The sequence below is a fragment of the Dendropsophus ebraccatus genome, chromosome 4 (genome assembly GCF_027789765.1).
Source record: "Dendropsophus ebraccatus isolate aDenEbr1 chromosome 4, aDenEbr1.pat, whole genome shotgun sequence".
NCBI classification, from domain to species: Eukaryota; Metazoa; Chordata; class Amphibia; order Anura; family Hylidae; genus Dendropsophus; species Dendropsophus ebraccatus.
In genome coordinates, this window is record NC_091457.1 from 114043826 (window position 1) to 114060265 (window position 16440).

The 16440-nt window shown below is 41.6% G+C and overlaps 1 protein-coding gene across 1 annotated transcript in view; it reads left to right on the forward strand.

Moving 5' to 3' along the window:
* Positions 1 to 16440, forward strand: part of CELSR3 (cadherin EGF LAG seven-pass G-type receptor 3) — a 171699-nt gene that overhangs the window by 18755 nt on the left and 136504 nt on the right. The window contains exon 2 of the mRNA XM_069967922.1: positions 14127 to 14765. Within this exon, the coding sequence (XP_069824023.1) occupies positions 14127 to 14765 (639 nt within the window). The remainder of the gene's footprint in view (positions 1 to 14126; positions 14766 to 16440) is intronic.

Here is a 16440-nt window from a genome sequence, read left to right on the forward strand (position 1 = left end):
TAATACCTGTTATCTTGCTACTACTGATTTGTGCAGTCTGCGTCCTGTAAAGGCGTTGACCAGCCCATTAATTTTATTATTTAAAAAAACAATTATATATCCGATATACGTCTGTATACTATGAGTGTGGGATAATACCTGTTATCTTGCTACTACTGATTTGTAGTTATCGTTAATTTTTAATTTTTGTTATTACGTATTTTACACTGCACCTGACCTTATACGTACATGCGCACTGCTAGACCGAAACGTACGCTTCTACTTTACGTTCATAATTTGTTTGTTAATCTTCAGCGTACACTTGGGAAAATTAGGATGTACGCTTATCACTAGTGTTAGATGCAGCCAGGCATGCTTCCCCTGGTGTCCCAGATGCATTCTAGAGGTGTTGGCATCATTTCCTGAGGTTTCATTGTGCGCTTGGTGATCTCCTAGTGGTCAAATATTGATTTCCAGGTCCCAAGTATTTTTCTTTCATAGACTATAATGGGATTCGATATTCGTTTGAATATACGAATATCGGAGCTATTCGAATCAAATTTCGAATTATCGAATATTTCACTATTTGCTTATCTCTAATAATAATAATAATAACAATAATAAAGATTAGTATTCCTGTATTAGTATTCCTGTATTTATATATATATATATTTATATATATATATATATATATATATTTACACACACACACACACACACACACACGGGTGTCACATATGACAGGGTCAAAAAGCAAACAAAACAATTTTTTTCCACATTTATTTTTTCCTCCTCGAAGGTTGTGTAGAAATTACCAGCTGTCCGGATTGTGCACTCAGGAATATGAGCAGACAACGCCTTTGCAGTTTTACTCTCAGTAAATTTAAAAAGCAATGACCCCACAGATTACCCAGCATGGGGAAACGGCCAAATGGGCCAAATATAATGGCATCTGATTTCTTGCAGAGCTGTCTATCATAATCACACACACAGCTGCACCAAGAGGTTCTGTTGCTTTTATCGCCAGCAGGTTAGGAACGGCCTATGGGAGGAAGACTTCAGAGCTGTGATTGAGCCTCCATTTAGGAGACCTGCCATGATCATCACCTACCTGCCGCTCCTCTGCTGAGCTATTACCAACAAGGTGCCGCCATCAGAATATTCCATCATTTCATCTTTTTATTTCCTGCCCACAGACTAAAAATCATTGCGAGTCTGATGCATTCAGCGATTCCAGCCTTTTAGGAAAGAAAAGTCTTAATCCAAAGCAGCAGCTTCTATAGAATTAGATTTACTATGCATTTTCCTATATTCATTTTGAAATGCATTTATTCTAAGTGAAGGTGAAGTGTTATTAAAATTGTATTGCAAAATTCCTTTTTTTGCAGTAAAAGGGTTTAGAATAGGGAAAGAAGCTGTGTGTGTGTGTGTGTATGTGTGTGTGTGTGTGTGTGTATGTATGTGTATGTGTGTGGGGGGAGGCTATAAGAACATGGCAACCAATACTAGAAGCACAGAAAAAGCATTAAAGTCAGTGGTAGCAAAGCCACATGTGAACTGTGACCTTAAATTAATAAAGTGAACAGATTGAAATATGGACATAAGGATACTGCGGACTATCCATATGTTTATTATCAAGAGGTATTCACTGATTAGCACCTCCCACTGGACTCCTCGGAATAAGCAGAAATTTGTATAAATAACCTTTGTACTGAATCTTTTCCCCCAAACTGATATAATAGTAATTGTTTATTTGTATAGCGCACACAGATTCCGCAGTGCTTCACCTATCTGTATGTTTTTTGGGGGGATGTCAATCTGTTTTCCTACTCTTGCTCAATAAGGACATGCTGATAGATTAGACAACATTTTTATGGTGACGAGTTCTCTGTAATCATGCATACTGCAAGAAACCACCATATTAGCCTAAATATTATTTAAGTATTTTTAGTATTATTTTGAATGGCCTTTCATGGGGTGGGTATTTTCCAATTTTTCAGGAGGGCCGGCCAAGAAATTCCAAATCCCTGCAGGTTTTGTCCTAAGCTGATTGTAAGTGTGTAGCAGCTCTCACAGGCTGGATGCTGCCATAAACAGCAGTGTGAAATCTAAGACCACATTCACACAACGTAAGAAAACTGCTGCAATCTGCAACAACGGCCATTGTTTATTGACCACAGCCATCTGAATAGTTTTCTATTGAACCACGGCTGCACTGTATACACTCTATATACAATGTGGCTGCACTGAAAACTGACATTACTATTTTGTGGGGCCGCGCTTAATTGGAGCATGGGCACACCTGAATTCCCGCATTCCAATTAAGATATAGTGATGTTCATCCACCAGTACTGCAGTACCGGCCAGGATGAACTTTACAGACAGTGGCCGTTCTGTGACACGGCCGTGTCACAGAACGGCCACTGTCATACATTGTGTGAACCTGGCCTTAGGTAGTATTAGACTGCTGCCTGATGTGAACACTGATTGAGTAGATGAGCACTTGTTGAAGTAGTCTATGACATGGCTTTATTATCGTACAGGCCGGGCCTCATAGGCGATCGCTGGATAATTCATGCATTCCTTTACTTCCACCATTCATCGGCCACACAATCCCTATTACACAGATCCCTATTACACATGTGGCCCACAAACAAGGATTTTTAAACAAGCTTGAAAGAAGCAGTCAACCAATGGATAAGCATTTGCTTGGCCCTGTTTGGCCGATAATTGTCCTATTTAATAGGAGCTAAGTTGGAGTTTATACCTTGGGTTAAACCAGTTCATTTATATAGAAGTTCTTTTACGGTAGGAGTTGCTATCCTAATAAAAAATAATATCCTACGGGGTTTTTCTAACTTTTAAAAATACTTAAATAAAGGAAGGAGCTACCATGGGAATTTAGAGATCTCCCGGGACATCCCTTTTAGAAGGAGCTACTCCACTTGACCCGATCAGCTCACTTCAAAAGAAAAAAAAAATATGGTATTGCCTCAGGAAACTTACATAGTCAATAAAAGTCCTTTTTGGATTGTTACTTTCTGGAGAAGAAGTGTTGACCCACTTATTGGAATATGTGAGGCACTCGGGTCTGAGTTGGGGCCTCCAGCATTGCAGGGCTTTAATTAATCCTGAAATTCATCTCATCCAGTGCTCATTCATAATGCATACATTTAGTTAATATGATATAAATAGATCTTTCTCATGTTCCTTCTTCGACGCCGATTCTTAATCATGAGAACTCAGTTCTTCTTCTCTTGACTTGAACTTCTTTGCATCAACCTCTCAAAATGCAAACTCTACTTCCCACCAAACAAACAGGCACACATCACTGCGAGGGATAGTTTATGTTAAAATCCCTCAGAGATCAATTTTTGCAGTTGGAATACAAGATTTATCCCGCCGAAGCTTCCTCTGCCAGCCTGTCTTGCTAAGGAGAGAGATGCCCTGTTGGAAGGAAGCTGATGAAATCTCTTTGAAGTCTTGAGTTTGAAAAGACGATTGCAGCCTCTGTGAGCATAAGACGTAGGAGGGGAATAATGCAGGAACTCTGGCCTGCAGCCCTGTATTCTAGAGATCCTTGCCTGTCACACTATGTGAGTTCATGCGGATTAGGAGATGCAACAGGCTTATCGAGGAAGACAGTTGGCTGGAGATGGTTACAGTTTATGGCTGCACTAAATTCTTTTTATTACCATTACTAAGGGTAAGGTAAAGAATAGCCATTGAAGACGACTGAGAGAATATGTATTAGGGACATCTTTTTTGTAGGTTGAGGACCTGTGTTTTCTCATGATTGAAAACAATTGTCCTTTAATGCACAATCCATGTTAAAACCAGCAGCTTTTCCACCAGATAATGAGCATGTTGTGGGTTTAAAACAATAGTGGTGCAGAATCCACACTGCAAATCCTTTGCAATTCCCTCAAGTCTAAACATGGCTTTAACAGTCCTGAAGTCTTGATTATCATGCCGAGAAAATGGCGCTATTACACAGAGCGATAATCTGCCAATTTAGGCCTTCCTGCTTCTGCCCGCAGCCGCCGCTGGAACTTCTGAGCTGGTCTCTGAAGGGAGAGGCCGCTCAGCCAATCACTGGCTGCGGCTCTGTAAATGAGCGGCCTGTCACTTCAGAGACCGGCTCAAAAGTTTCAGTGGCGGGTGCAAACAGAAGCAAGAAGGGCATAGGGAAGCACAGAGAGGTATGTATAAAGTTTATTATTTTTTTACACAGTCATCAGCCATTGGCTGTGCATTGCTATTACACCTGAGCAATGATTTTTAGGCTTGAAAAGACGGCAACGATCAGCTAATGATGTCCGTGCTCACTAACATTAGTTTTCGGGCCGTGTAATTCGGGCCTTAAGGAACAATTGGTCCCTAGTGAATTAAAAGGATTGTTGTATAGTTCATTCATTGTGAATGGATTTTGTTGCATTGTAAAACAAACACCATCATGACGTTTGGTTTATATTATAGCTGCAATCTTCATACTGTTTTTTCCTCTCTTGTCTATTCATTTGGGGCAGCTGCAATGCACATATCATATAGTTGATCCATGGTTCTAAACTTGACTACCAGATTTGGATTGTTTAGTGCACTTTCTGGTTGGTTAGCCTCTCTTTAGCCCCTTTATGACATTAGAAATACATGTACAAAGAATGTAGATTATTGGTTTATTGAGTAGGCTCAAAAGGTGAATGTGTGTGCTGTCATGTGCAGCGGATATCCTCTGTCAGCAGCTGGAATAGAGAATGGCTGTTTAGCCCCTTAGATGCCACAGTCAATAGCAGCTACGTCATCAGGTGGTCTTATCTGGGTTCTGATCGACCCTTCTGTCGACCCAATCATGGGGTGATATCAGTTTTCATGGAAGCAAGGATTTTTTCAAAGGACTCTAGGGCTACCAAGTTAGGACTCCTGTTAAAGCCTGCCATAGGTAGGGTGGGTTCATACTGAGGAATTCTCGCGGATAAACTCTGCGGAACTCCGCAGTATGTCCGCGCGTCACTTCTTTCGGCGGATAGCGGACTACGCCGGCCCATAGAATGGTGTCCATGAAGCCGGCGGAAAGGCGCGCGGCCGTGCGCGCGGACATACTGCGGAATTCCGTGAAGTTTATCCGCGAGAATTTCTCAGTATGAACCCAGCTGTAGGCTGTAATGGAGATAGACAAAATCAAAGTACACTGAAATACATTTACATTGTGGTGTTTGGTGCAATTGATTGATACAGGGGGTAAAAAGAAAGTTAAAATGTTTACAAAATCTACAAAACTTTAGTTTCTAGTTCTAGTTCTTCAGTCTGTTCTTTTTTAGGTAGTTTTGAGATTGCTGATGTTTTGCTCTTTCTTACCTCTCTGGCTCTTAGTGCCTTCTTGTTTCTGCTAGGGCGTATTAGACGGCCTGACAATAAATACTAGATCAGCACTCACATACTGAGGCTATTACATAGTTCGATGATTGTAAAGCAAGGGCTGTATATATATATTGTTAGTGATGTCTGTGCAGCCCTTGCTTGAAAAGTATAAAATACTAAAGTTTATTTACTGCTCCACGCAACCCAGTATCCTTAAAGCATCTTATAACTCACCGCAGCCATCGGTGGCCGAGATAGAACAGCGCCACGGCCAATGATTGGCTGAGCCGCCTGTCACTGCACAGACTGCTACAGACGTGCCAATGGCGGCTGCGGTGAGCGGGGAAAAGCTAGGAGGACACTGAGGAGCATGGACAGGTAAGTATATAACTTTATTATTTTCTTTACACATTCCTCAGCTGTTGGTTGTGTATCACTGTCACTGTATCACTGTAGTGATGCCTGACAGGCGGCTGATGATTTTTAAATATGTTTAAAAGACAACGATTAGCCAGTGATCGACTCTATTGCTGACTGTTGCCTTTATTGCAGATTATCGCTCCATGTAATGGGACCCTTAGTTCAGGGTTTCCATAGGGACATTGAGGTTAGTTTGTCTGATGTTAAGTTAAAGCCCAGAGGACGATCTGTGGAAAAGATTAGTTACAGCAAGTTGTTAGTCATATTATGCTTTCTTCCTGTCTACTATCATCATCAACAATTGTTTGTAAGTCGCTATTCATGTTCTTAGCTGTCAATATTAAAAGAGAACTCTGGGCAGGACACTTTTTTATTCAATATGCACGGGGAGGTGGTGGGTAAAAACTAAAACATCCACTTACCTCCTGACTCCAGCGATGATGGGAACAGTCTGTCGCTCCTGTCTCTGGACGCTTTTTGACTGCCATGTCATGTCCCAGGTCCCCTCTCACCACCAGGAGGGGGCCGGGAATAGGGTACTGCAGGCATCAGCGTTGAAGCCGGGGAAGGTAAGTATATGCCCCCCCCCCGGCATATTGAAAAAAAAAGTATCCTGTCCTGAGTTCTCCTTTAATATGTGCTTTGCATGTTCTTCTGGGGCTTCCTGCTTGCCATACTATTCAGGTCTACTGTAAGTCCTGTAGGTATCTTAGTACTGTGGACCACGGTTGGGACCCAGGAAATGCAACTGAAGCTCAGTTCTGCCATTTAGTGCCTGTTCCAAGCATCCACTTTAAATGGCCAAGATCACATTACATCAAAACCTATATTCTTAGCCCATAAACAAAACACACTCGTAATGCAAAAATAATTCATTTTATTAAGTCATTTTGAGACATAACATACACCTTAAGCACAGATATTCAATGACCAGGAAGCCAGTAGATAACCATAAATAAGAGTATCACCTAAATACGCTATATTGAGTCATTAGATGTAATGGACGTGCTGCCATTTACAGATCTCCCTGCCAAAACACCTCAACGGCCTTTCTGCCTCTTCATCAGAAGATGATTGATAGAATTTCCCTTAGAACTAATGGAAAGGGGGACGTTGACCATGGTGATCCCATCCCTTTTCCCTTTGCAGAGTTCTCTGGGTTCGAAGGTATGGCAACATTTTGAGCCATGCAAATTGTCTCCAAGAGAAGAAAAGCTTTTGGGCCAGGTATCCCATTTTTGGATGGTGATATAGTGGTTTAGATCATTTTGATTTTATCTACTCTTGCTCGAGAGGACACCTTGTGTGAGCTCTTAGCTCCTAGAACTATACTTCTGTTCAGTACTAAAGGGTTAAGTAAAATTTTCCTGTCCATTTCCTTGGTTCCCATGTAAAGACAGTAAGATGTGCAGCCTACTTCAGGCATTGATTAGCATCTGTCTCAGAACCTCTTTCATATGTGCTTCCTAATTTCACAGTCTGATTACAATGTTCGCTTATGACTTTGACAGATGTCATTGCTGGCGAAAAATAAAGAGCTTGGGATGGCTCTTCAAACGCTATAATTATTCCCTATCCCTTTGTTGCGCAATTTCAAAAGTTCTCCGCGTGTCTTTCATGAGCCCTATCAAACAGGCCAGGCCTTGTGCTCCGGTGGAGATAGACACGCAAACAGACCGCTCATTTTCATGCTGCTCTTTCAAGGCGAGTGCTCGCTTCTGTGGCCTCGGTGTAATAAATTGGAATGACTTTATCTGTCTTTGGACAGGGGGGTAGGCTGCAAACAGTCAGCTCGATCCATAAGCCCATTACCATGTGTGTGTATATTATAGGTCCTGCCTGTGTATTCAAGGCACATAGCAATCTGCTCCGAATGTTACATTAACAGGAAAAAAAGATAGCTTTATCCTACCTGTCCTGTTGATGGTTGAGCGAATACACATGACAGATTGGATAGAGCGGCAGTGACACTTAATGTCGTTGCATTGATACATGCATGCTTCGGGGGATGACTGGCAGCCGAAAGGTTAATTAAACATGCATTGTTTTCTATTGTATTCGGCAGCGTCTACTATTCAGATCTGTTGCGTTGAGTTCTAGTCCTTCCCAATGCTGATTGTGTCTTTGTTACCATCAGCTATTGTTCGTTGGACCTTTCACTTTTTGCATTACCCTGCTAGCAGCTGTTTGCTTTTCTCTATAAGGCCTTTTCTATAGCTAGAGTATGGCACCCCCGATGGTTCTGCGGCCGAGTAATTAGGTAAATAGGAAGGGGCCATTCAGTGTGTCACAGAGAGGGGTGCATTGTGCTTGGATGGCTAGAGGGTAGGGCAAGAATTAATTTTTTAATTTTATTTGAAATTATTGTTGCTCAAGGCTCTTATAATTCACTCTGTGCAACCCAAATATTTCCGATTCTCCGTGCTGCCCAGCTTCTCCCATTGTCTGTCCAGTAGCTGGAAATAGAAGCCATTCTCTGGAGCCTTTTGAATAACCATTGCCCGTGTTTGTGTCCCCAGAGGTCAATAGGCAAATACTGCTGAGCCAAAAGAGGCCAGTGAATTTATATTATGGGGGAAGGGAAGGATAATAGGAGGAATTTATTAAGACTAACGTTTCATATGGCAGTCTTAAGAGCTGCAGTAACCAGGCCTGGCCACTATACCGAGAATGGAGCCAGCTGCTCCCAGCCCTGTGCAGTGTGTGGTGCAGGGGCTACAGCTTTGCTGAACAATTTAAGAATGGGTTCCAAGTGCATCCTCATAGTCATCCTAAGGACAGGCTTCAAGAGTCATTGCTTCAAGAAAGGGCTTTGCCCTAAATCAAGGTTAAACCTCCCCCTCACACCTGATGTTCTGACATTGTGTCATCCCTCAGCATTATTCTGAGATTTTATGTATAAACCAGGATATAGACCAGGATGAACAATCCTCTAGGTTTCATTATTATTAGATACATCTGACTTAAATCAGAAAGCAATTCTCTATCTGCAGTCTGAAGGGATCCTGTAAGGCCCTGTTAACAACATGCACTTGCATCTTGTTGAAAGGTAATGATTTATTTTTATTTTTTGGATTAGAAAAACACCCAGTTACAGGGGTATTCCACCTCCCCTAAAAAGTTGAGTCAGCATTATATTAAAATTAAAAAAAAGAATACTTACCTGCCTTGTTCCTGCTCTTCTGATTGCTCCTTGTCCCCAACACTCACTGCTTCTTCCTGTTATGTGTTGTCCCCACATTATCTGCCCATTCAGCCACTTCCTGCAGTGACAACACATCACAGGGACCAGTAAGCAGCAGGGATCAGAAGATAGGGGCAAGTGAGTATGGTTTATTTTTCTTTTTATATCACCCTGACTAATATAAACATTTTTCTGGGAATAGACTACCCCTTTAAACAGGGTGGAAAAGAAGAACTTTCCTCATTTTTGTGTCGTGCTAGGTCTTGTTTTTAAGTGTTACTGAAACATTTGACATGTGGCACCCCGTCCAATCATTAGATATAGCCAGATGAAGCATACAGTCACTCACAGCTCAGTCTATTTCACTGCAGTAGATGAGGCTCTATTATAGGTCTATGGAGCCTCTCTCCTGCAGTTAGATTGAGACCAAAAAAAGCAAATCCATATCGGTAAACTCATTCTCCCCGACTTGAAGTGAAATAGTTAAACCGCTTTTTATTGGACAGGAAGAATAATGATTGATGCACTTATTACAACCGGAGAGGTTTGCTGTGACCGTCAGTGTGCCTACAAGAGACACCGGCTGATCAATAACTGCATTGCCACTAAGGGGTGGCAGTAAATATTGACGAGCTGCTGGGCGAATCCTAAAGGGCAGAACATTCAGCTACTAGACTGGGAGATTAAACAGGGTTTATTGAGATTACACATTGAGCTGGGAAACTCACATAAAAATTACTTCGGCTTCTGCTAGGCGCAATCTGTTTCAATCAGTTCAAAGGAAGGAAAAAGTTTCATTAACTTTGTCACTTGTTTTGGATTCTACTTACATTGATTTTTGCTGCCGCAGCTTCCCGACCCTCTTAAAGGGTATCTCCACTAAAATGGTAAATAAAAAAAGTTCTTTGTTATATCTATTCTAAGAAAGCTTGGTGTCAGTCAGTAAAACCACAACTGCAGTTCTCACCATAACCTAGCAGTTCTTTCATACAGCTAAATATCTACACTGTGTAAAAGAGGACAACATAAAAGAAGTGACTGCTTTATAGAGATGAGCAAATTTACAGTATGAGGCTGCATTCACACTACGTATATTTCACTCAGTATATGTATATATGTATATTTCAGTCAGTATTGCAACCAAAACCAGGAGTGGATTAAAAACACAGAAAGGCTCTGTTCACACAATGTTGAAATTGAGTGGATGGCCGCCATATAACAGTAAATAACGGCCATTATTTCAATATAACAGCACATATATAACAGAACATTGTTCTAAAATAACAGCAAATATTTGCCATTAAATGGCGGCCATCCACTCAATTTCAACATTATGTGAACAGATCCTTTCTGTGTTTTTAATCCACTCCTGGTTTTGGTTGCAATACTGACTGAAATATACTGCCTGAAATATACATATACTGACTGAAATATACGTAGTGTGAATGCAGCCTAAACGAAACGGAGTGCTTTATTAGCTTGGGCTGTCAGCTGCGTTTGTAGTCCGAGCCACTCCTCTCCAGGTGCCGAGAAAAGCTGGATCCAGTCGTGGGAAACTAGGAGATATTTCCCAGGATTTGATCCAGCTTTTCCAGGCACCTGGGGAGGAGCGACAAAGACTTCAAAGGCAGAAGGCTGATAAGTCGAATGATGAGTTAACAAAGTGATTTGCTTCATTTATACTGTAAATTCACTCATCTCTACTGCTTTGTGCACCACCCTTATAGCCATCTTGTGAAGGTAATGGGGGCAGTCAGGATCCCCTTTATTAACCAAATCTGTGAATTTAGGTAGCCTATTGATTTATTAATGCTTCACTTTTCCAAATCTTTACAAAGACCATACACTCAAAGTCCTGTTACTGTCCACCAATTATGTTCGTATTACATATAAATATATATATAAATATTATTTATAGTGGTTGGAACTTTTCTGATATAGATCCAGTTCCTTCCATAGGCATAAAGTGAAATTATAAAATTCTGCACAGGCACCACTAGGGACAGCTTACCTGGTTAATGCATACTGTTTATCTTTTTAACCCCAGCTCTGGAATCTCCGTCGCTGCAGATGTCATGACGTCACAACGTCACAACCTGGCCGCTCAGCCAGTCAGTGACTAGGGTGGGTTGTCACACCAGTCACTGATTGGCTAAGCAGGCTGTCCATCAGGCGAGAGGGAGGGGGGGAATGGCTTCCGGCAGGTGTCCCAGGGGCCGGTCAGGCAGGGCATCACGGGCACAGAGAGAGGTAAGAAATGCTTAATTATTATCCTCTCCCCTGCCCCTACCGCCGTGTTAAAGTTAGATGATGCCAGACTATTTTTTTTTAAATTTTGGGACAGTATGCAGTAGAATCCTAAGCTCCATCTAGTGGTGGCACAGACAGCTAAACTTTTAACATTTAACTATCTCTATACGGGTGATTGAGTTTGTATCAGAAAAACAGCATAACAACTAAAAATATACATTAAGAAATTAATCAGCACAGTTTTTGGATATAGAAGTAAAATGGTATTAAAAAGTGGAGCTTTCCTTTAAAGGGAGTTTTTAAGGTTTTTAAAAAAGTTAAAACCCAGGTAAAAAATAAAAACTTTGGTGCAACTTCAGTGTCCCTAGCCAGAAGTGCTGTGATAATATCCCATACATTACACACATGACAGTATAGCCATTCACTGGCCTCAGCAGTCATGTGCAGCACCTGCTGGAACAGGACAGGATCAGCGATCATCACATGCACAACCTAAGAGATGTCAATCAAGTGCTTCTGGCAGGGAAGCAAGAATGAGGCGGGGTCATTATCAAGTGAGACAAATTATGTACAGTATGAAGACCTGTTCATACTGGGCTACTACTTGAAATAGCAATAGTAAAAAAAAACGACAGCTAGAAGTTCAGTATGTGTAGGGTCTGAGAGTGAATTCTAGATGAGTGTTCTGTAGGACACTGAAGACAGAAATGCTTCCTGATTGGTAGGCTCTGGATAAGAGGCAGTCTAAAAGAAAAGCAGGAATCATCTTCAATGCCTACTCATGTATTTCCTTCTAAGTTGTGTATAACAGAAGTATGGTCTATGTATCCTACAATGTACAAATTACACTTGGAATTAGGTGATCCACCTGGTGGTCAGATCAGGTACTGCAGATATAAACATTGACTTCTCTTGTTTTCTGAGAGTATTAACGCCACTGTCAGACTATAGTTTCTTGGACATAGCAGATAAAGTGCTTCTTAGGGCTTTTCCTCCTGCCAAAGTTCTTAAGAACTAAGAACTAAGGTTATCATTGCACATAAGCCCAAAGGACATATAGGATATTTATACATCTCCATTGAAGTTATGGGTAATGAACCTGGGCCCAACACAGGATATAGTCCTAATCCACTAAATTTGTAACCCCACCTCAATGAATAGAAATGTGTTTGCCTCTAACAACACATTCAGGGCAGGATCTAATCCATTTTCATTAAGTCAATGGGATAAGGCAAGTTGCTTAAGAGAAGGCTTTTACTCTGCATCATAAATCATTTATATGGTCAGACTGCCAGGCCTAAATAATAACTTCCTTGACTCACTAAATTACAGGAATTGTAATTTACTAAGCCTTTAACCCATGAGGGAACAAGTATTCTATGCATTCATGTCCTTTGGTAACCTGGCGAACAAGGTCCAACAATTCGAAGGTCAGTTGAGATCTAGGGAACACCCAAGATCATTACACCGCAGGGACAACAGCTACTTTGTCTATGTCTAAAACCATTGACCTGCCTTTATGGAAGTGTAGAAAAGATAAAATATATGTTCACTATGGTATCTCACTGGTCTCTGTGTCTTCCTACCAGTTCCAAAAAACATTTTAGACACGTCTATGTGCAGTGGATGGATGGCAGCATCATCAGCCCCTCTAGGTAGAGTGACTCCTTATAGTCTATGTAGGCTTATAGTCTATGTAGGCTTAGTAGAAGTCTATGTAGGCTTAGTAGAAGAACATGAAACACATCCCTCTTGCACGGATGGGGCCACATATATATATTTTGCTAGCCTATAGAAAACAGTGGCCTCATGTACCATACAGTGAGCTATAATGACATTGTATGTGGTCCCTTGAGCCATATGTGTATTGGTGTTCTATGAATATTATCCCTTTCTGTTCTTGTAGGCCGCTTCTCATTTTTCTTCTCAGTGTATGAAGGAAAATCAATGGTTTAGAACCTAAAGGGAATATGAGGGCCTCTGGTATTTGGCAGAATTCTAGTTTTGTACTTTGCCATCTCATGATGAATATTTAAGTCGAAATGATGGATAAATCCTCTTTTCTCAGGCAAAAGTGTTTTTTTAGCATTCATTATTTTTATAATTCTTATAAAATGGCACTTAGGAACCTAACAACAGAAATTCTGGTACTGATCAAAGGGAACCAATCAGCACAATTGTACTGATATGGTTCCCAGAATGATTGTATAGATCTACTGTGCAGCTCGCGGAGCATACCAGACACGGCTGCAGCAGTAGCTTTACAAAGGGGAAAAAGTACTTTTATTCTGCCGTGCGAGGCAGGGAGAGGGATGGCAACTAGTCATTTGGGCAGGGAGACGTCCGTGACTAGTCGCCGCTGTGGGGATGATTGACAGGCAAAGGCCACTAACAGGCCTCTCTGCTTGTCAATCATCCCCACACTGGTATGTGCCGCGAGCTGCAAAGTAGCTCTATACTATGATTCTAGTGCTGTTTGGTTCCCGTTAAGCTTAGCTTCATTTTCTGCATGCATATTATGGTTACAAGTCCCATGCCTGTCTATTAACCTCTACTAACAGCGACATAGGGCTCTAAAAGAAAAGAAAACTTCTGTATACACATTTGTGGAAAAAGGCAGCTATACTTCATACTTCAACATTTGAAAACATTGGGATTTTTACTAGTGGGGCATGTTAATCCCTGCCCCTTTGTGGTTGTAAAGTTGGTCTCACGTAACTGTTGACAATGATGGGTAATTTACCAATGAGGAAACAGCTCCCCAAGAATAATCATTTATATCAATAAGGAAAAAAATCCAAAAATTGGAGCACAGTTTAATCATTGCCTTTGGTAGCAATCCAAAAAAATTTGCATGAAAAGGCATTAACCCTAAAATATAGGATTTTTTTTTGTAGATTTTCCATGCAATGATGTCTTCTTGCCTCTTTCCTAGATGGGATCCATAGTGTGACTGCCCAATGTGTCCTGCGTGTTCTCATCATCACAGAAGACATGTTGTCTAACAGTATCACAGTTCGTCTGGAGAACATGTCTCAGGAGCGCTTCCTGTCCCCTCTGTTGACTAGCTTTTTAGAGGGAGTATCGAAGGTGTTGGCCACCCCAAAAGAAGACATCTTCATCTTCAACATCCAGAATGACACTGACGTGAAGAGCTCCATACTCAACATCAGCTTCTCTGCTCTTGTTCCCCAGGGTGATCGCTCACAATTTTTCAGCTCAGAAGACCTTCAGGAGCAACTATACATGAAGCGAATGACACTGACCTCAGCGTCCATGCTGGAGGTCTTACCGTTTGATGATAACGTCTGTCTACGTGAACCCTGTGAAAACTATATGAAGTGTATATCTGTGCTGAAGTTTGACAGCTCAGCACCATTCATTGCTTCTGAGTCCATTCTTTTCCGTCCAATTCACCCCATCACTGGTCTACGTTGCCGATGCCCTCAGGGCTTCACTGGGGATTACTGTGAAATAGAAATTAATCTTTGCTACTCGAACCCTTGTCAAAATGGAGGCGTATGTGCCAGAAAAGAAGGAGGCTACACATGTATTTGCCAGGAACGCTTCACAGGTCAGTGTTATTATGATTGTTGGTACATCCTGTGGATTGAATGTTGCATGTGTTGTTACTGTGATGATATACAGTGGTATGAGGGAGCTACTTTGTGGCCTATAGGACAAATACTGTGTCATGATGGGCTACCATGGCTGCAACGTGGGTTAATTTGTGGCATTTTGCAACAGTATGGTAGCATTACATAATGGTTTACATAACGACACTATGGAGTTATATGTTAGTGTGGTTGTGTAATATGTTGGCATTGTAGGGTTGTGGTTGGTACGTTGGTTTTAATGGTTTTAAATCTATAAAGTGGCATCCTGGGCTGATTTGATGGCATTACAGGTTTATTTTGGGGGATTGTGAAGTGTTGCAGTGGCATGATGGCCTGCAAGCGTATCATAGAGTTTTCAGGTGACAGAATTGTATATGATAGACAGTAGAGTATAGTAGAAATAAAGAGGATTATTCTATGAATCATTTTTGTATCAAAAAACCTCAGCTTTTATTTAAAGGGACAGTCTGGAGAGTGAATTTTTTCTTCTTCTTTAATACATTGCCTTAATACAGTTATATTACTTTGCTATATAGCTTTATTAAACAAATGTCAGATTTTTTATTTTTACATGATTTTACATTGAGTGTCAGCACACAGACCCCTTTAATGTCACCAGCGTTCTACGCGAAGTGTTGGTGGCAGCAAAAAACGATGTATTTATTAAAACGGTTTATTACAAAAGAAATTAAAAAGCATTACTCTCTGGAGTACCCCTTTAAGATATGAAAGCCAGGCTGTGATTGGTTGCTATAGGCAAGTTACACCATTTTTTGTTTCATCTGGGCCAAACTGTTCTACATTGAGATTTGTTGCCCATAGTAACCGCTTTCCCAAAACTCCTTGAGAGGTATCTTTTAGTTCTCTCCAGCCTATGTTTGTGATGGCCGTTACTTCATATTTGGGGAATTCCCAGAAACTAGGTATAAAATATGTTTATAAAGTATCACTCTAATAAAGGGGCAAACCTTTTTAGGTTATTTTCTATGGAAAAAAGGCAGTGCAAATATTTCTGAAAATGTACTGTTTAAGAGTTATAGACTTAAAGGGGTTGTCCGGCGCAAAAAAATTATTCACAGAATAACACACATTACAAAGTTATACAACTTTGTAATGTATGTTATGTCTGTGAATGGCCCCCTTCCCCGTGTCCCACCACCCCCACCCGTGTACCCGGAAGTGTGGTGCGCTATACATACCTGTCACGTGCCGACCACGGTCTCCGATCCTCAGCAGTGACGTCTTCTTCGGGCGGCCGGCGGATCTTCCCGAGTGCCGGCCGCCCTCTGCAGCGTCATCCAAAACTCAGCTGTGATTGGCTGAGCATAACTGTGCTCAGCCAATCGCGGCTGAGCGGCTGATGACGCGGCCACGTCATCAGCTGCTCAGCTGCGATTGGCTGAGCACAGTTATGCTCAGCCAATCGCGGCTGAGCTTCGGATGACGCTGCAGAGGGCGGCCAGCACTCGGGAAGATCCGCCGTCCGCCCGAAGAAGACGTCACTGCTGAGGATCGGAGACCGTGGTCGGCACGTGACATGTGAGTATAGCGCACCACACTTCCGGGTACACGGGTGGGGGTGGTGGGACACGGGGAAGGGGGCCATTCACAGACATAACACACATTACAAAG